This window comes from Rhea pennata, chromosome Z (assembly GCF_028389875.1).
Source record: "Rhea pennata isolate bPtePen1 chromosome Z, bPtePen1.pri, whole genome shotgun sequence".
Lineage (NCBI taxonomy): Eukaryota > Metazoa > Chordata > Aves > Rheiformes > Rheidae > Rhea > Rhea pennata.
The window spans coordinates 48,035,071-48,059,744 of NC_084702.1; the positions used below are offsets into that span (position 1 = coordinate 48,035,071).

General features: G+C 36.0%; 1 protein-coding gene across 1 annotated transcript in view; it reads left to right on the plus strand.

Moving 5' to 3' along the window:
- The window catches only part of MCTP1 (multiple C2 and transmembrane domain containing 1), a 270,331-nt gene that overhangs the window by 119,415 nt on the left and 126,242 nt on the right, over window positions 1–24,674 (plus strand). Inside the window, exons 6-7 of the mRNA XM_062599028.1 lie at window positions 19,733–19,903; window positions 22,772–22,902. Of these exons, the coding sequence (XP_062455012.1) occupies window positions 19,733–19,903; window positions 22,772–22,902 (302 nt within the window). The remainder of the gene's footprint in view (window positions 1–19,732; window positions 19,904–22,771; window positions 22,903–24,674) is intronic.

Genomic DNA, 24,674 nt, shown 5'->3' on the forward strand with positions numbered 1-24,674 from the left:
TTTCTTTAAGCAATAACTTCATCTGAACAACTAAGAACAACATCTTGCAAGTTTGCATCACTAGAGTGTTTATTGCTTAAATTGGAAAACATATTTGATTACACTATTCTTTTTTCTTTGTGTTTGAATAAAACCAGCCTTTCTGAGTCAGCTGGTAATAGCCTTGTCGTCCCACCTACTTTGGCATTATCCTCCCATAATCCAAGGTCGTGAGGCCAAGAAATATTATGCTTTTATCCAGGCAACCATTAATGCGGACAGAAGAAGTAGGTTTGTTCCCTCTTTTTATCGTGCGGATAGGACAGATACTGTGCTGTTTAGTGTTAAGGAAGACTATAATCTATTATGTAGAGAGCTAAAGAAAATCACAGTGGGAAAAAAATCAAACTATGACACTGCAGTAACATCTTTCCTATAGGAATATTCATTCAGCAGATCAGTACCTGAATCTGAGAGGTTGTGGGAGTGTGTAGAATTGCTGGATGCAACCTTTTGTGTACCCAGTTGCCTCTTATTAGAATAAGAGGAATAATTGGTTTAACAGTATTATATGTTGTTAGTTTTCTATTTAGTAAACTGAACTGTTTACCTGAAGTGACTAGCTTTTCTTTTTATTTAAACTGCTGTTATATCAAACTGAATTCTGAAAATGTTCAAGATTCAGTACCTGATTCTTAATCTGAAGTTTTGTATTTCTTACTAGAACTCAATCTTCCCAGTTATGTGTATCAGAACAGTTCTCACAAGAATTCCAGTAGAATTAAAGAATTTGTATCCCTGTGAGGGGAAGATGACCTACAAAATTTTTTGATCTAATATTGATTTGCTGCATAAAAATGTGTTATGGGTTTAATAATTCAAAGCATAAATATCTTTTATTCAGGTCGCATGTTAATTTACTTATTAGATTTTTATTTGCTTTCTAGGAAGCAGACATATTACAAGATATATCACTCCAATTAAATTGTTATCCTTGGTTGTTCTTAAAATGCCTTATAATAGTATAGTTTTGATTAAATTTAATATAGTTGAGATGAATAAATTTTCCAATGTTCTATTAGAGGGTTAAGTCTAATTTTTGCCTGTACTTACTGCTATGCAAATGTGGACCATAAAAAATAATAGTTAAAGTAATTCCTACATTCCCAAATTACGTAATGTGCTGCTTGAATTATTACTGCTTCTTTTCTACTCAGCTCTCTGTATATCGGCCATAATTTAAATAATATCAATTGAGATATATTTTGGCTAGATATAAAAAATTGTGAGTCCCTCTAAATATACTTTAATAATTACTGAATGCAAGAAATAGCAAAGTGTCCAGATTACATGCATTTTTTTCCCCTGATAGCCTAACAATATTCTTAAATCCTGTTGGTTTGATACTCCTCATCAGCTATATTTTGCAGATACATTTTCTTCTGAATAATTTTTAACTTGCTCAGTGGATAACTCTAACCTGCTTGTGCATATTGTCATGTACATGGTGGAAAGTTGTTAAATTTAATCAAGCTGAATTCAGAAATCCATTGCTGTACTTAAAGAACTTGTATTTCATATACTTAAATTGAGAAATGCCTCTTAAGACCATTGGAGGGGAAAGGGGGGGGGAAGCATCAACCGAAGAAATTTTAGGTTTCCCAAATGGTTCTAGCATAAGAGTAGCATTGAATGTGACCCTCTATATTGGGCAGCTCTGTACTAATAATGCAGATCTCAGCCATTCGTGAACAAAACTTGCTATTTGTGAACGTATGGTTTGGTAAGCTTGTGATGCAGATTGGACTTTGCAAGAAGATCCTTAGCTACTTAAATTGGAGAGGTTGGGAGCTTTTTGGAGTTTACATATTCAGGATTAGGGTGTAGATGAAAAGCAAGTCTTGTAGGAATGCATTTTGTTGATATGTCAGAATAATGTAGCTGTGTACTGCAGAAGAATGCATCTGGTTACCTTGTGAGATAAATACTGAGGCTTTTAGCACCTGTGTTGGAGGATTAAGATATTCTAGCTGGAAGCATGGAGTGAAATGATATAAAATGGAAGGGGGGGTAATTAGTGTATATTATTCCCTGTCTTTGAGAAAGAGGAGAGACCATTAAATTGCAGTGCTATGGCAAATAATTTAAAAAATGAGCAGTACTAATGAAAGAGTATCTTATCCGTCTGAAGGAAGTTGTGATGAGATGCAGATTTCCATTACGCTGACTGGTGAGATGTTCTTCCTTACAGTTTGTTGCTAAAAGGTCGTATTTCATAAGATAAAAACTTGTTTGCTAAATAACTTTGCCTTTTTCAACCTAATGCCTTTGTAAAGACATACCCATGTAACTCACACAACATGTAAAATTAATAATTTTGTAATATGATTGCATGGTTGAGCCATGTACATGAAAAGATCTCTTATTCTTTTGAATTTTATTGAAGTGAAGACAACCTGATTCATGCTAATTTTTTTAACTTTAATAAAATTGGATTCAAAATTCATAACTGAATTATTCTTATGCAAATACAGAAATAAGAACACCTTTAGTATTTAGTAGCAATGATACTATAATATTTTGTTGTCCTCCAAAATCCAGCCTGACACAAGTAAATTACAGTAGCACTAGTTCCAATAATTTATTTCCATTTGCTGTCTGGTTAATACTTGTCCTTTACATTAATATAGCGGTATTAATGATTTTGCTTGTGAGCACAGATAGCTTAGAGAACCTATGTAAACAAAGAAGACCTTAAAAAAAAAAAGTATATGATTATATGCGTAGTTTAAAACATGTAAAACATGTGAGAACTAGAAAAAATACACTGTTTTAACTTTAATTCTAAAAGACGTGTATGATGTACTGTATATATGATTTTACATTAATTACTCTTTTTAAAGAGTATAATGATTTAAAATTTTCAGACATGCTCAAATGAAGCTTGTTTGATTTTGTTTTTTAAATACAGATTGTGTTCTATTAATCTTTATTTTTGAATACGTATTGTATTATGCATGCAAATGTGTCGTTTGTAGTTCTGTGCATGTCAATTAAAACTGTTTATGTGATGTCTGCAGATTTGTTCTGTGTTGTAATCACTGGTGCTGTAGTGCATGTAAGGTGTTTTTTTTTTTTTGGCTCTTTCCCTAGCAGAATTCAGTGCACAGATTTCATCACTGGAGAACTTGCAGAGTAACAGTGAGTTCATTTGAGCTGCATGTCTCCCATATATTCTCTAGAACAGTATTTTCCAACTCTTGGCTATGGAAATTAGAAATACAGTTACTTGATCAGAACAGTTGCCTTGTGGCGAGCAGAGATTGGGAATTACTGTTCTACAGCTGCCAGCTGCTTGAGAAATAGAAAAGGGAGCAAATGAAACATATGAATGTTACTTAGAGGTTGCTATTTAATGAGAATAAAATTCATTGGATTATTTTTTCATGCCTTAAATCATTTATCCTAAGTGATGCTTAGTACTTGTTTGCTTCATGTAAAAATATTAACAACATTAATATGCTGCAGTTTGCTTGTCTTAAATCTTACAATGTAATTAACCTTTTTTTTATCCGTCAAAAGAATAATAATATCATAGAAAAAAAGAATGACAGAATTGGACTCTGGGCATGGAATATTTCTGTATGAAATAGTTCCATGCAGGTCATTCATCTTAGTCTGTTCTATGCCGTTTATTTATTTTATTGGCTTCTAAGGATACTTATGATTGTTTTGGCTTATTCTGCTATAATTGGTGATAATGCCAGTGCATTCAACAGTACAGTCATATGTTTCCATAGCTACTACATAAACTTAACTGCTCAAAGCTGAAATAATATTAGATATGTAGTTGATTCTGATTTTGGGCCAAACTCGCCTCCTTCCTTACAGTCTGATTCAAATCCCAGTGAAGCTGAATTTGTTGCTCTGACTTGTAGGTGTGTAGGATGAAGCATCTACAAGAACGGGAAATGCTATAGTGTAGGTGACACAGGTCCTGGGATAGGACCGAGGAACTCTGAGTTCTTGTCCAAGGACTGCTGTTCACCTCAGGCTACTTAATTTTTATATACCTCTTTTATTCTACCTATAAAAATGAGTAGAATGTCTTCAGCTTTTTAAAACACTTAGTATCTTTGTACATTTGCCAGTGTCACAGTGTTATACTTATCACTGACTTCTGGCAGAACTTGAGCCTTTAGGCTTTAACTATTCAGGGCAGCCCAAAAGCTTTCTGACAAAGTAATTGTTTTTCTCCTCCCAACAAGCTGTGTTTAGATGTAAAATTTCTGTATGCTTTACAATTATAAAAACCCAAAAGTATTTTAGCGATAGTGCAATAAAATGTTATGCTTATTTTTGAGATAAAGAAGTTGCAGCAGAAATTAATGCCCTTTGATTTATTCTTGCTCAGGGTAAGCAGGGGCTACTAAATGTTGTTAAATTGTGCAAACTAATCTCTTTGCATTTCCACAGCACTGCTTTAAACAGCAGTTGTTTTCACAGATAAATTGTCCGTGTCCATCTTGACTGGTGTATCTGTTTTATGTAATGATTAGGAATCCGTGTCAGTGGACACGTTACATGCCAGCATGACAAAGCGTTATCTCTAGCAGTGCCAAGTTTTTACAAATAATTTGGGTAATAGGCTACTGTGTTGTTGGAGTGGTTTTTTTGGTGTGTTTTATTTTTAAGAGTCAAGAAAAGTATAACAGCTTCATAAATTGACAACTGGAAAATGAAAAGTGTCATTAATAAAAGATTATAACATCAATTTCAGTAAATGTAATACCTTACCACCAGTCTGTGTGAACCCACCGATATACAAAACCTTGTATTACACAGGTTTTCTCTGTGTTCTCTGATGATATATAACTGAAGTGATCAAAATGTTTAACATAACTGCAGAAATTAAGAACTTTATCAAAAGAAATAAAGCACAGGCAATTGTCATGGACATTTATCCAGGGCAAAGGAAGGAAGTTTGAAAGAAGTTGGTAGACTAGGCAGAGTTTCAGTAGGCAGTATTGGGGAGCACCAGGTTCAATGTTGATGTGCCTCCTCCAGAGATTGTCCTAGAGAAAGAGTAGTTCAAATGGACCTAGTAGCCAGCAGTCAAGGAGGATACTGGAGGGCTACCTGTTCCCCTGCCCACATACCCAGCACCAATTTTTATGAAAAAGGTGGTGGTTGGTGGTGGTGTTAATCAGAGAAAAAGCTTTTTTGTTGTTATAGGTCATGTGAAATGACAGCAGCCTTCCTCTTCCTCAGTCATCCAGTAGATACAGTCCTGTCATCTGGTCTTGAATGTTTATAGCTATGAATAAATCTAATTATTTAACAATACTTGGCTCTAGAATTATTTTTGGCGAGTAAAAACTAAAGCTTACTCAAATTCTAGAAATTGAACTTAAGGTATGAATTTTGTTGTAGCCCATGGGTATAATAATCAAAAAAAATACAACTATTTTCATTACTGTGGACCTATGTAGCAGTGGTAACCTTAAAGCTTTAGATACAAGTATGTCATCTAATAATCCCTATGTAGGATTAAACTTTGTGACTACACAGGTGAACTAAACAATAGTGTTCTGAAGAATTAGAGTATATTAAAGAACAATTATTGACAGTATCACTCAAAATGTAAGTCACTGTCAGTAGTTTTTCTGATGTTTTTCATTGCTTACTTCTGCCTTTTTCTTTTTTTTTTTTAAATACATTTTCACATACATTACTGCATTGCCTCCAGAAATAAGAAATACGTACTACCCAGAAAGTATGCCTGGGTGTAAACAGTGCTTCTAGTTGTCTGGTTTGATTTCAGTCTTGTGTAGTTGTGATTGGAGTGTATGTGTTGCTGCTTCAGCTGTAGTGGTGGTTAAATGTGGATTGTCCCATTGGAAGACAGTTGGCCTCCTTTTCTGTATTTCACAGTAAAAGGTAATTAAAACGCTCTATTTTATTTTCAGACAATGCTAATGAGGAAGAGTTGGAAAAGATCAAGTAAGGTAACTTCTAGCATATGGTCTTCTGGCATTTTTTAAGAACAACTATGATGTTTTACCAAATGTTTTCTAGGACTGAAAACTTGTGGAAAACGATTTATTCTTTTTCAAATTGTGTTTTGTATGACAGTCGAGATGAACTTGTAATGTAATCATTAAATCCTTGAACTTTGTTATAGCATTTTAGCCTATCTTGGAGTCATCCAGCAACTTCAATTAATAAATGGTAAAGGTATCCTAATTCTTTTTCAAATACCTTTATCTGTCATATCTATACAGTTTCTTTTAAGCCTAGTGTTAACATAAAGAATTATTGACAAGTGGTCACTCTTGCTGTCCTATTACTACTTACTGTCAATAGTTAGAATTTTTGTGTGTGTCAAAATTTTCAGACTGGTTCTCAAGGATAAATTTCCGTCGTCATGGGACATGCACACCCTGAGCTGTAGTAGCCAGGTTTGCCAAAAGTAAAGTGCTTAAGAAATCCAGCCCAGCCTCTGCTTTAGACAATTCTTTAGATACGTCTTGAGGCACATTTAGTATCTCACTGTAGAAGTGTGTGTTTCTTCTCACTGGGATTAGACTGGGAGCTTGACTATGGTAGAATACAGTTCATTTTTACTTTCCTGTATGTGCTTCTGAGAAGATAATGACAATGTTTCCTGGCCCCTCTTACCTACTGCTGTCATGCTGCTTTGGAGCATTTTTTCAGCTCTCTTTGTGTAAATAAAAATAGCATTCAGCTAACTCAAAGACCTCAACTTGATTGGTAGATCAGTTTTTCTAAGATACTATTGTGTAAGTGTTAGAATGGAAAAAATGAAATAGCTATATAGGGTGATTTTAGTTTGTAAAACAAGTGATTTACTTTTCTAATATATTGATGTACAAATTTAAATGGAAAGTCAACAATAAACATTCGGTTCACTGACGTATTTGTGTAATATTTTATAGCTATTTTTTATAAGAAAAGAGAGAGCAGGGTTAATAATTCTTGGGTTCCACATGGGGTTTTCACCGAAATGGCTATGAGATATGTGGCAGTACTTAATCTCCATTTCCTTTTTGAAATCTATAATAAAAAGATATTTGGAGAACATATAATAACTTGTTCATCAAGTTTTTCTGAAATTCATAAGATGCTTGAACTTCTGAAGAGTGGATGAAGAGTTACAGGACTGGTGAAGTGTAGAGCTGTTTCACATTTTGCAAATGATACACTGACTTCTGATGTTCTGAACGTGGTTGGGGGTTATAGTTGTAAACTTAGTTTATGAAGAATTTTCCCATACTTTATTTGTAACTGATGCAGTTGTCAGTCTTGATAATCCTGAATGAGTGGTACAAAATGATAGTTGGAATTCTTCAGAACTACTCAGTTGAATTACTTGTATGTGTTATTTTTTGTTACATTCATTTGATAACACTTCATTCAATAGTTGCCATTCACAAAGAGAGGCATATTGGGAGATTTGACAACAGAATCAAAAGTCTGAATTTAAATATGACATTTCTCTTAGTTAAATTCATAATTTTACCTACATATGCAATGCAAATAGAATACTATATGTATGTAAAGTATATGATGTATCAACAGAAGTTCTTGATGATATTTCTCAGTTACACTACAGAACTGTGTGATAAACTGCATTGTTTTATTATTGAAGTCACCTTTGTCATCTGCTCCCTTCTACTGTGGGAGTCTCTTGGAATTCCAAATCTTTGAATGTCTGTCATTAAAACAAATGAAAAAGTTTTAAAGCTTTTTAATTGTGAAGAATGCCCTCAAAAAAAGTGCTGTGCTTACAGTGCAGGATGGTCAATATTACATGAGACATCACTGACAAATTTAAGAGACGTTTAGAAACAGGTACTTTATCCTATTAAATAATAGAGAGAACCTCCTATGTGAGATCCTTTTTTCTTGAGGAAATATTTGTCTTACATTTCTGAAAGCTGACAAAACTGAGTATTAAATTTAAGTCTTTATTTGTAGATATCTTCATAAAACTTCCTAAATGTATTCTCTTAACTCTCCAAAGTCATTATAATGGCATTTCTATTAATAGGATTTTACAGATGAAGCTTTTCTGTAGCATATATAGCCTAAAGCTGAGATGTGATTATGCAGAGCAGTATGGCATCACTGGCGTTCGTGATCTGCATTACTTGCTTGTTGTTCCATCTAGCCTGAGTAATAGCTGTAAAATGAATGGTAGCTAATCTTAAATCTCAACAGTATTCATATACATATGAAAAATTACTTGGCCAAATTCTGAATTTCTATTCCAAATTCTGCTCCCTGTGTGCACCTTAGAGATTAAGTTAGGAGCTCATGAAATATCCAGGTAAATGCACCTATGTATCTTACCTATTTTGTGTGTAAACTTGTGTTTGCACAACACTAGTGGTGTTGCACTAATATGTTTTCTACTTCTGATGATTTTTTTTCCCTTTCTTGTTTGCTTTATTACAATCATCCTTGTGATAAAAGTTAATAGGAGATAGATCACTCAAACTGTCTCAGGCAGAGAGACAACTTACCTTTCCCTGAATCTAGCAAAAGTGAAATTCAGCGATTTAAAAGTCAGTCCTATGAAGAAAATCAACCTTCTTGTCTTCAGCAAAAGGGGATTCCCAACAGACTATGAAAAACAGTAACAACAACAAACAAACAAACAAAAAAGACTATATCAGCTTTGGTGGGAGATTACAAATTGCATTCAGTTCTGCCATCAGTTGACTGTTCTGCCTCAGTTGACTGCTTTCCTCTGCCACAATCTTGATGTTGGACTGAATCAAACTGCTGCTCAGTGATGACAGCTTCCCAGGAATGACTTCTCCTGAGTAGTCTGGTAGAAGTAGTAGCTTAATTTCTAGCAGTTTGAAGAATGATTACTACTTGTTCTGTAGTAAGATTTATTACACCTCATGTCAAAAGGGAAGTAGGTTATTTAACGTTTTATGAATGTATCTGTGAACTGGAGGTTTGACCAACTAATCTCCATGTGTCCATGTCTCTGTTCCTAAGGTTTAGGGGTCAATTCCTTAGATATTTTGTAGGTTAGCAGATTAAGTCAAATAGAAGTCAAATTTAAGTCAAATAGAAGATTTTTAAACTTTCTTACTTTCTTATTTTTATTTTCTTATGCAGCTACTAGAAAAGCTTTCATCTGTGCAAATGGACTTTCTACTTCATGTATGGAAACTGGCCTATTCTGCTTTCTTCCAGCACAATTTTTCATTAGGACAAGTTTTTTGTTTGTACATAGTTATCCTGTTTAAGATAAAGCCTTTTCTCTCTACTTGCTATATCTCCTGGGTTATGACCTGCAGCCTGTTTTCTCTCTATAAACCCTTTAATGGGATGGAAGTTTCTTTTTGTGCCCATCCACTTCACCTGTTTTTCTAGCTGGGCTTCTCCCACCCATGAAGAATTTTCTTTCTTTCTTTTTTTTTTTTTTTTTTTTAATATTTCTTTCATTTCATTCCTGGCAGTTCCTGGCAACTGTACTGACTGCTCTTGCTATTTGGTTGGGGGGAGGGGGGAAGAAATCTGTATTGCTTTCCAAATTTTCTAGATACCATATCTAATTTGATCAAACACTGTTACATTGTGCTTTAAATAGAGCAGGAGTACAAAAATGCCCAAACTTGCCAGAGCAGTACTCATAGTCAACACTGTCTGTGACAGTGTGGTGGATAGTGCTGCTGCTTGTGGTGATTTCCATTACAGGATCCTCAAATTACAAGTTATTTGAGAAAGAAGACATTACTACTTCTAGCATGAGCCAGCACAGATGAAATGAGAAGTTTTCTCCCTTTTACTCTTGAAAGAAAAATGTTAATGTCCTGTTAATGCTTCCTTATGAAAACATTTAGAAAAAAATCAATTCTAACTCCTTATTTACTATTTCTGCACAGCACAGACTCTTAATAGCTAATGAAAAGATATGGGAAGGGAGCCTGTTAAAATAGGCAGCATAGTACTGAATAAGAAATGCACATTATTACATTATTATCTCCTTGTCATTTGTATATTATGTTCAGTGCAGTGCTGTCTTAAAAAAATAAAATAAAATAAAATAAAATAAAAACTTAAAACTGTCTTTACCATTATTAATCCTAAAGCTCATGACAGAGGAAAGATGAGACCCTTTAAATGTAGTATTTTTCCCTTGTATGAAATGAAGACGTTCTCTTTAAATTAAATACTTCCTGCTTGTTCTTAATCTTAGCTTCTCATGATGAAATTTCCTGAGGTATTTTTTTGTCTTTCCTTCACTGCCAACAGCTTTTTCCTTTTTCTTCCAGATAAAAGCTTACTGCTTCTAGCACTTGCATAGTGTGGAGTGGTGTTGAAATCAGGAGGATAAACAGCAGACTTGTGGTCAATGAAACAATAATTATACTTCAGAGATGGGGAAGAGCCTGCATGCATTTAAAAAACAAAAATGTTTCTTTTTGTTGTGAAACATCAAAATTTTTATGGTCGTTAACTTCTAGTTAGTGAGTGACTTTGTGGACAGTATTCTCTCTAGAAGAGTAAAATGTTATGCTTTTCAGGTATATGCAGTTCATTATTATTAATAAGAGTTGCCAAGTAAATTTATCAGCATTTGACAATTCTTGTTTCATTTAATTTAAGCAGAAGCCTTTTCTTTGAGATTTTCTCTTTTAAAGAACATTACATTCTTTTTGCAGAGCAGGTGGACTCTTTTGAGAGGAATATGAAGATAGTAAATATTTTATCATCTGTTCTTTTGTTGCTGTACAGTTTGTTATATGCTTACAGGAAGTTAATTCAGGAGAGGGTAAGGGGATAGTGGCTTTAGATGGTGCTATTTTACCAAAGGATAATGGATATAATTTGCTTTGGAAGTTTAACCTTGGAAGGGAACAGGGCTGTCTGAGAGAGAGAAAGAGGGAGATGGGGCCAATGGCAAGGCAGAGTGCGGTGGTGAACAGACCGAACCTCATTTCCCAGAATTTCAGGTGTCTTGGATATTTAAAAATCCGTGTGTAAGACAGAGGTGAAAAATACAGAGAATAAGACTATCACCCTGAAAGTTGTCTTCCTACCCTCCAGCAGGAACAACAGTAGCTAAACTACGTTTGACAGGTGTTTGTCTAGTCTGTCCATAAAAATCTGCAGTGATGGATATTCTGCAACCTCCCTAGAGAGTCGATTCCAGTGCTTAACTACCATTTCCATCAGAGCTGGTTTTGCCCCTCACAGTACATCCCATGATGTAAATTAAGCTAGTCTCTTCCCTAGGCACGGATGGATATGTTTTATTGCAGTGATTTGGGCACAATTTATATACGCATTTTAGAGTTGGAATGAAAAAATTATACTTTCTTTTAATTTGGAGGAGAATTTTGTAATGTTCAAGTATTAATGAAATAGCATGTAAGAGGAAACATAGCAATGGTATTTGGAGTAATGTTTCACTGTAACCTGAAAAAATGAGAATGGAAAGTGAGAAAATGGGGGAAATTAACAGGTCAGGTGAAGTTATTGGTCAGACTGGTTTACTCGCAATTGTTGCTGGATGTTAAGTCATTAATAACTGAAAGGCATGTAGAAAGCCTCTCTGTAGAAGACTGAAACTCTGCATAATGTTTACAGGTGCTTTATGTCTCCCAGCTTGTGCTGTAAAATAAAGAGATTTTACATAATGTGAGGTTATTGCGCATTCCCAGAAAAAAGAGGTGACAAACCTGTTTGGCTTTCATCTCAGAACCTCCACAGGAAAACAAAACACACGGTCCAAGATGAGTGTACCAAGGGATGATATCAGCCAAGCTGATTTTATGTAGGGTGCATGTAGCATATTACATAAATAAGCAGAATATCCATGGTTAGCTCTGTAATTAAGAAGAGAGTGCAGCCCCTGTGTCTTCTCATTCTGGGTTTTCAGGTAGGCACGCATTCAGAAATTAAGGTTGGTTCAGTTGTCGACATGTCCTCCCTTTTTGCTGGCTTAATTTCTAGGGCTGCACTGTGGGAGTGACCAAGGCCAGTGTCTCGGTGGTAGTTTTGCTCTTCCAGCGTGAGAGCGAGTGTAGTTTTGGCGTGTGATCATCTTACCTCGTAGGCAACTGTTGTCCTCCCTAGCTGCCAGCTTGGAGGTGAAGGGTGCAGTGAAGAACCCGGGACCTCGTACGGCTCCTGTGTTCGCTGAGCAGTGTGCCGATGAGCTCGTGAGCCTGTGGGTACTGGAAAGGAGGACCGGTAGCCAAAAGCCAGGAAGATGGGCCAACCTGGTTATTTGTATTCCCCGTTCCCGTTAAAAGCGCTGACGCAATCGGCATGTTCTCGCATAGCATTTGGATTTTCTCTGAACAGCATTTCCTGATGGTAAGCTGGTTAACTGGAAAAATTTTGACCAGCTGAGCTGGAGGGTAAGTGAGGTACTGTCCCAAATAAATAGCTTATTTTGGTAAATCCTACTCTTACAAATATCCAGTCGGCATGCTCAGTACCTTTATTTACAATCTGTATGCAAAGGAATAAGTTTAGCTTTTACCATCTTTTGCTATGTAAGGATAATTAATTGAGGAAAGGAATTTTAATGAAGACAGAGCCTTATGCTAAGAAAGCTCTGTCAGAAATACTGCTCATTTAACTAAAAATTATTTGCAGCTGAATAAGGGTCTACTGTTGTCTTTTACATCTTAAACAGAATTGCCTTTGGACTGAATTCAGGCAGGACCAGACCTTAAGTCTGGAGGGCATATTTAAACTTGCTGCACTAATGGCACACTAAGAACACATCAGTAAAACCTTTTGAGTGCTTTAATTTAAGGACAAGGAGAGAAACAAATGATTTGCCCTCTTTAGCCAAACATAGTTGGGGGGGAGGAAAAGACCCATAGCATTTATTGGCTGTATCTCATCAAACCATAGTATTCTGGTATATTCTGGAGGAGAAATGTCTTGTTATATCAATGGATAGGCTTAGGACTCTAAATATAAGAACACTAAATTAAATGTAATAATCTTACTTTAGATTATTAATATGTGCTGAGAATGTGACTGATCAGTAGGAACAAAAGATCTATTCTTCTCAGAAATGGAGTCTGAGTTTGCAATAGGTTATGTATAAACTAAGAGTAAAAACATTTTATCTGGAAGTCATAACTGAGAAGCTACTTTCAATTAATCACAATTTATGATAAAAGTATATTTACTGCATACAGCAATTGAATTACAGTAATTTTTAATTTGCATTTAGATTACTGTTAAGATTTTAGTCAACATTAGAAGAAATTTTACATATATTTGAAGAGAAGAATTACATTTTAAACAAAAATGTTGTTAAATATCATGTGCTTTCAGTTCCTCATTGCTGCTTATTTTTAAAATTTATTTTATATGCTTTTCTTAAAAGAAGCCTGTCCCAGTTGCACAAACTAAAATGCCCAAAGCTATGGTCTAATTACTTTTGTGCCTAACTTGAAATATTTAGTTAGTGAATATTTAGTGATCACTGATTTGTCTTTTCTTAATATAAAAAGTTTTATGAAGCATTTTTACTATTTTAAAATTGAAAAAATGTTTTTCCACTGGGATGAGATGCTTTTTGAGTAGAGAAGAAATTGAAAATAGCAAGATCGTAGTTTAAGGATTGCAGTGGTAAATGAAAGCATAGAGTTGTGTAGTATTTCTTAATTGAAGGAATTTGCAATCAAATCAGAATCTTTCAATCAAAGCTGTGTAGAAATTCAGAATAGGAGGTGGGGTTATTTGCTCTGTGTTTTTAAGAAAAATATTTTATGATTGAGAAGATTCTTGCTTGTGTGAGCCATGAGATTCTGGATGTCAATTTAGCAGCAGTAAATAGTGCTTGAAGGAAATCTACTAAATAATGGAATAGAAGTAAAAAAAAAAAAAAGATGTCAGAACAGATACCCCTGCAAATAGTAGCTGTTAGACATCTGGTTATAAAAATTATGCAAATATTTGGTGAGGCTTGTATTTGCATTACATGTATGTGAAAGATAACAGCCAATGTGGTTAACAATCAAAACAGTTGAGTAGGATTTCAGTGAGAGTTTTTCTGTGTTCACACTCGTGATTGCAAAAACGCAGGGAGAGCCCATTAAGTCGTGGAAGCCACTGTGCTACTTTGCGTCCGGTTCATTTCTGGGCTGGGACAGTGGTGACACTGATGGTCATCCTAGGCAATAGCAGGGTCAGCAGGAGATCAGTTTACTCACGTAGAGCAGCTATAATGTCCAAGAGGAATTACTAGGAGGAAGAGAAGGGTGAAGGTTAGGGATGTGCTGACACAGCATCTCTTGCCAGTGCATCTTTGTCTTGTATAAATGTTTCTGTCCTTTTTCAGGAAATCTAAGGCACAGTGAGTGCTTCAATTCCTCTTGATTTAGTCACCACCTTCATCATATTACACCTGAGCTGGCTCCAGTAAATGCAGTTTTTAGCTTTCCCAGCACTTACAAAGAATGCACAATTGTTGGACTTTGCAAACCGTAACAATACATGAAATACTGCAAAAAAAGGGCTCTTATTACAAATATTACAATGTTATCTTAATATTGGTATTATAGCAACGATATCAAGTTTTTATAGCAAATATCCTAAACCAGGTTTAACGTGACTGACATGTTTAAAAACTGTAAATTTCTCAGCTTCTGAATCGATTAAGTTCATTTCCCCTAGAATTAAGTATTAATATGATGTTGCATTTTGTAGATCCTAAAGTTGTAAATTGTTATTGGTAGGAAATTAAGATAAATGTTCTTTATTATGGTAGTTGTCAGTACTAATTAGTTTTTGAAACTCATTCAGTCACAATAGAGCAAACCTTTAAAAGAATCTTATTATCCTGTTGAAGATCATTTTGTAACTTAAGGTCCATATGTGGCTGACTTCTCCAAGTGTTATTCTTTACGTAGTTTTCAATAGAGGAAAAGTATTGTGAATGCAGTTTTATGCATCTGACATTCCCTTGACTTTTTTTCTCCCAAGTAGGCAAGGTACGTAGAAGCAGCTGTGTTTGTTGACATTCTCAAACTTTATTCTAAAGACTTTGTCCAAGCCATGCAAGCATCCTAGAAGTTTGTGGAGAAGAATTCTGACTTGAATTTCAGCAGTCTTCTACCATGCTGGTCTTGTTTCATTCTTTTGTATTTGTATGTGTGCTGAACCATTCACAAGGGAGAGGAGTATTATTCTCATCTTATTTTCTTGATTGATATTTAAAGATTCCCAGAAAAAAAAAAAACTTTTAGGGATGTCTCTGCAGGTCATACAACTGCATTATTTAATTTTTAGAACTTTTATTTTAAATAAAAGTTTGTGTTAGGTACACTCTTCAAATTCTGTCTTCAATTGCACCCATAGGTACTCTGTATTTTTAAGGGAGTTGCACAGATGTATTCATGACAGAAGGGAAAGTGTCTTTATCAAAGTAGGTATGAAATCTCTTTTGTGTTAGGCAGTAAATCATGTGAGGATGTATTGTTGCATTTAATTTCAGACAATTTAGTAATCTAGCAAGATAAATGAAAAATTACTCCCTGGAAGCAATATGTGCCCGTTAGCTTCTTTCAGCTCTTAACTGCTGAACTATTCTTGAATGAGAGAGTTTCTGTTCTAGTGTAGCACGTAGCAGCATGTCCTGGTAATGTGTGTGACGAGAGGGAGGCGTAGTAAGAGCAGAGTCTGCTCCCGTCACCGCGGGGGCACAAAGACGTGCAAGTGCAAGAGGTGGAACTTTGCACAGCGCAAAGGTTCATCGCTGAAAGGGTGAGGTAGGTTTGGAGAGGACAGATCTCGAGGCTTCTCTAACTCGCTTTGGTCTAGGTTTTCCAAAGGTTACTTGGATACCTAAAGATGTACTTAGATACTTGTAGGATTTTCAAAAGTACTGATTAACTCTTCTTTTGAAGAAAGTAACAATAAAGTGGTGGTGACTAGAACATTCGTTAAGAGTGTGTTCTTGCAGCGTTGGCTCTCAAAGGGGGATAAAACAGAAGCCCAGTTCACAGCTTGAGTGCAGGGCATAGACACCGTGCAGAAGCCTTGGTCCATCTGACAAGATGCCTTCCTGAAAGGCAACAAGACTTCACTGCGCTGTGTCCCGCAGCGGGCGCCGCTGAAGAAGTCTGATTTTAGGAATGTGCAACAAATACCCAGAACTAGAAATGACATCTATGTTCCGGCTAAGCCTAGATGGTTTAGATGCACATGTTACCCAGTAGTGTGTGACCGTATACAGAATATTAGCCATGCTGCAAGGTCATTTTTTGGCTCTGCAACTGTATGCTAACTCTATTAATCATATTTAATATAGGTAGCAATTCCACTGTTATGTCAAGAGTTTTTTTGCTGTTTGTATCTCTAGCCTTCCCACTACCTTGCATGTAAACAGAATAGTTGGAACACAAGTAAAAGCTAGGTCTATCAGATAAGAAATTATTATTTTTATATGTTGCTTATAGTAGAAGGACTAGATCAGACAGTGTATGGTATGCAAAGATCTTAAGCAGTTTCGAATATCCTTTGACATGAAAGACTTTTTTTTTTTTCAAAAGTCTAATTCTCATTTCCTTTTAGAGAGAGAATGCTTCACAGTATGCAAACTGCCTTATTTTTGGTTTAGAATATGGCAGGTGAGAGTCTCTGTGCATAATTGTAATATAATGCACAATATAAATACAAATAGAATATATAATATGTAATATAAGTGCATAATTGTAAATAATAATATCATGTTAATAACAGCTAGTTGTGACCTGAAATCTTGACCTTGCTTCTTCTACAATTGGAGCATGAATTAGATAGTACGGTCATTTCCAGATGGAACTATTATTAAGTTTAACTTTCCACCTATATCCAGAGGAATTAAAAGCTATGCATTTTCGTTACGTTTTTGTTTGTTTGAGACAGCAGAGTGAAGCCAGGTTCTATATGCACTGCCTACTTTCTAAGGGAAATAAGTTGTGTGAGAGCTAATCTCAAGAAACATTCTTTAATAGGAAGAGTTTGGAAAGATCTGTGTAGATTTCTACATTTTACTATAGTGTTCTCTTTTCTGGCATTATAACTAACTTGGTATGGACTGAATTTTTGAAGAATATTTAGATAATTATAAAAATGTATCAGAGTAACCTAGTGCAGTGAATTTACAGGGAAAGAAGTCTACAATGTGAAGTCTGTCTTTTTTTTTTTCTATTTATCAGCTTATTTGGCAAATTTGCCTTAAAATCTTATGAAAATGGTCTTATGAAACTAGGGGTCATGTCAATATCTGTAATTTCTCAGGATAAAGGATGGCTTTGGAGAAGGCAAAACAGCCTGTCTTTCATTTCCAGGATATCTCAAAAGCTTTAGCTCCAGCTAGCTGTTGCCTTGTTGTTTTAGTAGGCTTTCCTTTTGCAACTTGCTTTTTCATGGATCGTATGTGTGTTGCCGATAAAGATGGGGAGAAAAGAGCGCCACTATGGTCCAAATTTCCCAATCTCAAAGAAGAAACGGTAACAACTAGCTCATACCACTTTACTTTTAGGAGCCAGCTTCCTTCATTCCAGCAGGCTGAAATTTAGATTTTATAGCTTTACTGTCAGTCAACATACCAGTGGGCTCTAACAGTCTCTTTGCGTGTCGTAAGCTGTTCAGATCTGGCTGTGGCCCAAAAGGGCTTTCTCAAAGAAAACATGAATGTTTGTTCTCAGGTTTTCTGCCTGACTCTTGTAAACTCCTGTTTGACCCATCTATCACTTTACACTCTGTGCTTGATCGTTTAGATCTTGCCCTGCCACCTCGTATGTAAATTATCTTGGTTGATGAAACTCCCTCCTGGTCATAAAAAACCAATACTTTAATGTGGTGGCAGCTGCTGTAATGCAGCAAATTATTTTAAGGGCTGTTGAAAATATGGACTTTGGATCAGGTGTATTCTCTAAATGATTTACTGCCTCATTTGTGATTAGTGAGGTATAGAGCTATACTGTAATGCTTGGTATTGTTTTGGGAAGTTTTTCTTTAAAAGAATTCAGCAGTAAATGCAAACTACTGCTAGTAGTACATGGACAGTAGTACATGCACTGTATGTACTACTTGCATGTATGCGTGTACAGTAGTAAATGCAAATTACATGATAGTATCCTAAAGGAGACTATGAAATTGTTGGTTTTCCCACTCAGCTCCAAAGAAAAACTACATGTTCTTTGCAGAACCCAAAGTCTCAACTATACCATTACTTCTATTCCAGTATAAACTCTCTTTCGAAACGTATCTTGATCCTCATTTTGACTCATCAACCTAAGTTTCCCATCACCTTATGTTCAGGGCAGAGTTAGTTTTGGTTAATTACTATTCAGCTTTTCTTTTACTCTAAACTATCTAAGAAACTGGAACAACAACAAAAAAAACCCTACCACTTATTCGTGGGACAAGTCTTCAGAAGTGTTGACTCTAGCCTACCTACTAAGAGGTATTTGTGGTGAGAAAATATTCACAAGTTTAATAATGATACCGTGTTGTAAATGAAATTTCTTCTCTTTCCCATTTGTACCCTAATTTTCACAGGGTTTCTGCTCTCTGCTGTCCCACTGCTGGCTTTGGTGTATATCAAATGTCTACTGATAAAGACACAGGAAGATTACTAGAATTCTTGATATCCCTTGCTTTGCAGTTGCTGTTTTAATAGTCTAGTCCTCCTTTGCACCAAGGCAGAAAGCATCTTACCTGGGTGCTGTTGGGACCCTTTATGCAGTATGGCATATACTGTCCCTGTCAAAAACACTGGAGTCTCTGTTCTTGATCATCTCTGTGGCATCCCTCTTCTTTGGATCAGGTGGCAAGTCCATGTTACGAGCTCAGCTGGATTATTGTCTCAAAGATCACAGCAAGCTGAGGGATACTAGCGTGCGTGGATTTCCTGGGTCTGTGCGCCATTAAAAATAAAATGTGAAAAATAACACAGCACTGTGAAACAGCATTTGAACTTTAGCTAAAAATATTTTTCTCCCAAATTTTTAGTCTGCAAGTTAATGTTTAGGAGGCTAGGGTCAGGTTCAGTAGCAAGTTGGATGTGATTGCTATTTGTGGCAGCGGTATGGGGGGAGGGAGAATTTCCTTACCCTGAAAGCGGGAGTTCACAGTCTGCAAGTTTCCTCGCAGTTCTGCTTATCACGTGTTGAAGAGAGACTCAGCAAAATGCTGCTGTGAAAACGTTGAAATAGTATGTTGATCGTTAATTCCATTTTCTTTGCAGTTTCTGCGAATTCCACGTGATTTTAGGGGCTGCAGGTAGTCGGTGCCATGTGGTACAGGAGTTCTGAATGCTTATTGCTGTCTTTTTCCTGGTTCTGTACTTGTCATGCTGGGTTTGTATTATTTTAATAAAAGTGGTTTGGGTGTGTGTTTCACTCATACCTAGCTAATAAAAGAGACCTCATAAAATTTTTTATAATGTTGTTGGCTCTATAGGCAGAGAGGAGGAAGTGAAGCAGACAAAATAATTTTTTCAAACGTTTCCTTGAGCAGCATTAGTGCTGCTTGGCTTTGCAAAAGCAGCATGTGATATTACCTGCATATTTGTCAGTTTGATTTCTCTCCAAATAATTCTTCATGATGTAGTTCACATATGTACTGTCAAATTATTTCAAAATGGGTTAAGATGATTCTTTCACTTCTATAAAAACTTGAACATTAAAATGCAAAGGAAACATGTAGGCTTGTTTAACTAAATCTATGTTTTTATTCCCTAAAGTTTCAGACCCAGAGCTTGCGTCTCTCAGATCTGCACAGAAAGTCTCAGCTATGGAGGGGTATAGTTAGCATTACTTTAATAGAAGGTCGTGAGCTTAAGGCAATGGATGCAAACGGGCTGAGTGATCCCTACGTGAAGTTCCGGCTGGGACACCAGAAGTACAAGAGCAAGGTAATTTTAACTGTGACCTGAACTGTAAGTTATTTGAAGCCCGTTTTGCTTCTGTTTGTGATTTCTGCCTGCATGATTATTTAAATACTGTTGAAGGTTTGTTATGTTAGTTAGCTGCTGAAGCTCCTAGAGTTTTGCTTAGATGTTGTTTTCTGTTTCAGTATAAACAAAAATAATAAACTTATACAGGAAAATGTAGGACTGAAGGGAGGGCGGGGGGAGCTTATTTTCCAGACTGACTGTTCTGTCTAGTGTCCGTGGTCATTGGACAAGGTGTTGGTGTAGGTCTTTAAAGTGATTCTGATGGTTTGATGCCCGTAGCCTTTTGGATCCTTTGCATGTTCTTATCCTCCAAGCTTATGTTTGTATTCCCACTTTTCTCATTGTGTCCTTGCAATGAGCCTCATTAAAGCTATGTATATGTATTTGGGCACCAGCTGGAGGGTGTTGATCAAGGAGAAAATAGTCGTGGAGAGTTGTTTTGCTTTCTTGCTGGTATCTTTAATTTCTGTCATTGCTGTTTGGTTTGCAAATTGCCTCATCACTGAAGATCTGGGGAAAATGTAAAATCCCACTGGGGCAAAGGCTGACCTTGTCCAGTAGAAATTCCCATCCCACTCTCTGAAGCGAGTCTGGTTAGTTCCCTGGTCGTGTGCGTGGAGGGAGGAGGCTGCCGATGCTGACTTCTGCTTCTGGAAGGTGCTGGGACCACGGCTCACGTGTGACCTTCCTCTCGCAGTGGCCATGACTGCCAGTGTGGTTTTGCAGAGCTGGAGGAAAGGCAAAGTGAGGAAGAGGCCATGAGCATTTAGGTGCCTACTTTTGCCTAGACCCGTGAGACATCCTTAGGTCTTCTAATCTGAAGTTAGACTTATGGAGGAATAGTTGATTCCCACACACTGCTCATAAACTGTCCAGTTCCCCTTGGATAATAAAGTCTTTCCTTTTTTTTTTTTTAACTGAGGGAAAGCATAATGGAAAAACAATCAGTTTCCTCTACTAACAGGACAAAAGACAGCCTAATTGCCATTTTAAATTTATTTGTACACAGATTTTTTTTATATATTTTTAATTTTAATTTTTAAAATTTTAAATCTTGTTTTTTTATACTTTTTTCCTAACAAACTGACGGATTTTAATTGGAAGGCAGGTGCTTTTAAAACACATATATCCAATGCCTCTGCTAAAGTTGATCTTTTTTTGGGGGGGGGAGGGGAGGGTCGTTTAGTTGCCACCTTCACTTAGGCAAGTGAACCAATCAGTACTGCAATCGCTGTGTTTGGTTTCAGATAGGGTTTTTAAGTGCAAATATAAGTGGACAAATTGCTTTTAATGCATCTTTACAAATTTGTTTAAATTGGCTTTTGAAATTGTATGCCGCTAGTATTAAATTTCAGGGAAGAGAGATGTTAATTCAGATTCTAGTTTCTGTCCTGGGTTTGAATTGGCCAGCAAAGGAGTCACTTCAAGATTTCCTCTTCACTTCCGTTTATATTTTTATTCTTTTTCAAAATCAGGTAGGAGATTGGTCACTGTTTCTCTGTCGTTGTTTGGATTATAGAACTCTGAAGAAAATATTCTTTTTAAAGTGTTCACATGGGTGCTTTTCAACAGGACATTTTAAGGCAAACAGTATTGCAGAGAAACTGAAGAAATACACTTCAGACATCTTGGAAACAATCAGAAGATGCTCTTTTCAGATTGAAATAGAGCAAAGATGCTTTTGAAAAAGTGATACTGAAAGAACTATTATTTGTAACTGTGTGTTTTGACTAACCTGAGCAAGGTAAAGGTTAACTTAAAGATTTACTGCACAGGAAAAGTCAAAAGTGTTTTTTTGTTTTATTTTTTTAATCATAAAGCAAACCAAAAGCAATAGAATGCATATGGACTAACTGACAGATTTTTCAATTGGTAGATAATACCAATTATCTACCAATAATAGTAGATTTTTGTCTGCCATTCTCGTTTGTGGGTTTTTTAGTTTGTTTTTTCGTGAAACTTTCTCAGTGTTATGATGGATGTTACTCATTTCGAAAAAACCCTAACTTTGTACGCATTTTTATGTACCAATCAAAATGAAGATGCCTATACTTTCAGGACTTATTTTTGTAGTACTTCTGGTTCTTAATCCTTTCTAATTTTTCCACTTTTCAAGCCAGTGGAGCTGGTGGACTTTGAAAGCAGTGATTGCTTCTTTGGGTGGCTCTGGGGCCGACTGTGTTCTTGTTCAGGACAGGTGTGACTCCTGCTGCTGCTGTGCTGTGGCTCCTGCTACTGCAGGCCTTCTGTTCTACCAACCGTGGCTTAGATCTTTTGCCAGAGGTAACTGGAGTGAAAACGATTCCCAAGGCTACTTTTATCTAAATTATACAGAAAAGGGAGTGCAATGCAGTTTAAAAGCCATTCTTCTGTAAAAAGTCAACCACAGCAAAGTTGAATTCTTCCTTTTCCCAATATTACAGTAGCTGTAGAAAGAGGAGAAGATCAAATTGTTTCTGTTTAAATACTTTCAGTCACTATCTACTTGTCATTTTGGGTGCTTTGTTTTCCTTTTGGCTGAGAAAGATAACCTGGTAGCTAACTGTCACTCAAGATAGGGCATAATTATTCTATAGAAAAATGGATCCATTCCCAGGGTAAATTCTTTTTTTCTGGAGGTTTTTGAAGGTGACAGGTTGCAAGATTTTGGAGGTTGCTGATGAATCAGAAAGGCGTGAAAGAACTGACCGATAGTCCTTTTTTAATTATTATTTTTTTTAACTCTCACTGCTTAAGATAAACTGCAAAAATACTAAAGATCAATTTTACCATTCAAGAAAGAGCATGCCTGCACAATGCAGTATGACTTTCTTTTTGTTCTTTCAGATTGTGCCAAAAACTTTGAATCCTCAGTGGAGGGAGCAGTTTGACTTTCATCTTTATGAAGAACGAGGTGGAATTATTGATATTACCGTGTGGGACAAAGATGCTGGCAAAAGGGATGATTTTATTGGCAGGTTTGTGCAATTACAGCCTTTTAGTTCTCTGGGGATGAGAGCAAATGATTGAAATGAGCCTTGCCATTGAACCATTGAAAGTATTTTTTCACAACCATTTGTTCTTGTTGCCCACCCCCCCCCCCCCAAAAAAAAAAAAAAAAGAAAAAAAAGGGAGGAGGAAGGACTTACAAAGTATCAGTGCAGTTTGGTGCTTTGGTTTTATTCTTTAATGGTGTAAAAGAGTTTTTTGCTTGACCAGTAGGTGGCAGATTCTACCAATTGATGGGCTTTCGTTTTCCAAAACGAAAATCCTACATTTAATGGTATAATCAAGATGCAGGAGGTTCCATATAGCAACGTTTTCTGCATTAGTGAAGAGATAAATATCATGTATTGTAATATGCCAGTAAGACCAAAATGGTGTTCTTGCTCTTTGATCTGCTTGTTAAAGGAAATGAGAATCTTCTGCACAAGCTTTTCATACAAAGAAATAAGATCATTCACCTAGTTTATTCACAGGAAAGTGAATCTTGGGAATCTTTCTCAGCATTTAGGAAATGGTATAAATATGTGTGATTCTGCTCTACTTTATTGCATTAGCAGGTAATAGATGCTAAAATGCATGTTTTTTTTTTAACCTTTGCATTAGCTGTGAATTAGTGGGGAAGACCCCCCCCCCGATCTTAGTTGTTTATGGTTACTGTGCAAGCTCAGCACTATTTTGAGAGCTTAGAGGTGTGCTTATATCACATGTACTTTGTTCATTGATACGCATCCATCCACAACGTTGATTGTTAGAATATTAGAGAGTCGTGGGTGCTTTCACTAGGACATAATACTGTTAGTGGAATTACTTACTTTTTGCAGTAGAAACTGGAATGAAAATCCCACACTTCTGATATCAGTGTGGTTATGTTTCTGCCGATCTTTTCCTCCCTCTGCTTCTGTTTAGAGTAATGGCTTTGTTTATCAGGTTAGACCAGTTGCATTTATTTCCTACCATAAGTCATGGGAAGTCGGGATAGATTCACGTTCTTTGGCAAACAAATGACCTTGACATCAGGCAAAACCACTTTTAAAAAGTATACTCAGTAGGATTCTGTGTTATACAATGAAATTTGATGGTGGGGTGATAAGCTTGTATTTGGAGTTTACATCTTTGTCTCTTTATTGATTTCAGTTAGCGCAAATGGTAACAATAACTATTTTTCTGAAGCAACATAATGGTTCAGTACTGTGTCAATATGTGATATACCTTGGGAATTAGTTTCTATTTTCTGTTCATCTTTAACCTTCTTTGCCAAAAGATTGAGATTCAGAATTTTCACATGCAACTTTTTAGAACACTTTCATCAAAGTAGCACTTACATTATTACTATTATCAGTAATTATAATTAGTATATTTAAAGTACTTTTAAGAGCATTACATAAAATAGTCTTTGCTCCAAGGAACTTCAGATCTAGATAATCAGAAACTAGAAAACGAGAAGAAAAATTTGTGACGTATGTTACGTATAAGCTGCTTAGGTAGTTCTTTTGATACCTTAAAAAAAAAGTGTTTTAAGTTCAATTATATTTCTTTTTAGTAACAGCAAGCTATTCTTCAAATAATGACCGATTTCTGTGTTTTATTTGGGCCCACCGAATGTGTTTCTTTTCTTCAGGAGGAATAGGTTCTATGCCTTCCTATATAAAATCACTTCTGCAGCATATCTTTTTAGATATCCTCTTATTTCACCTTACATTATCCAGAGATAAGGTGCCATCTCTGGATAATGCAACCTGCAAAC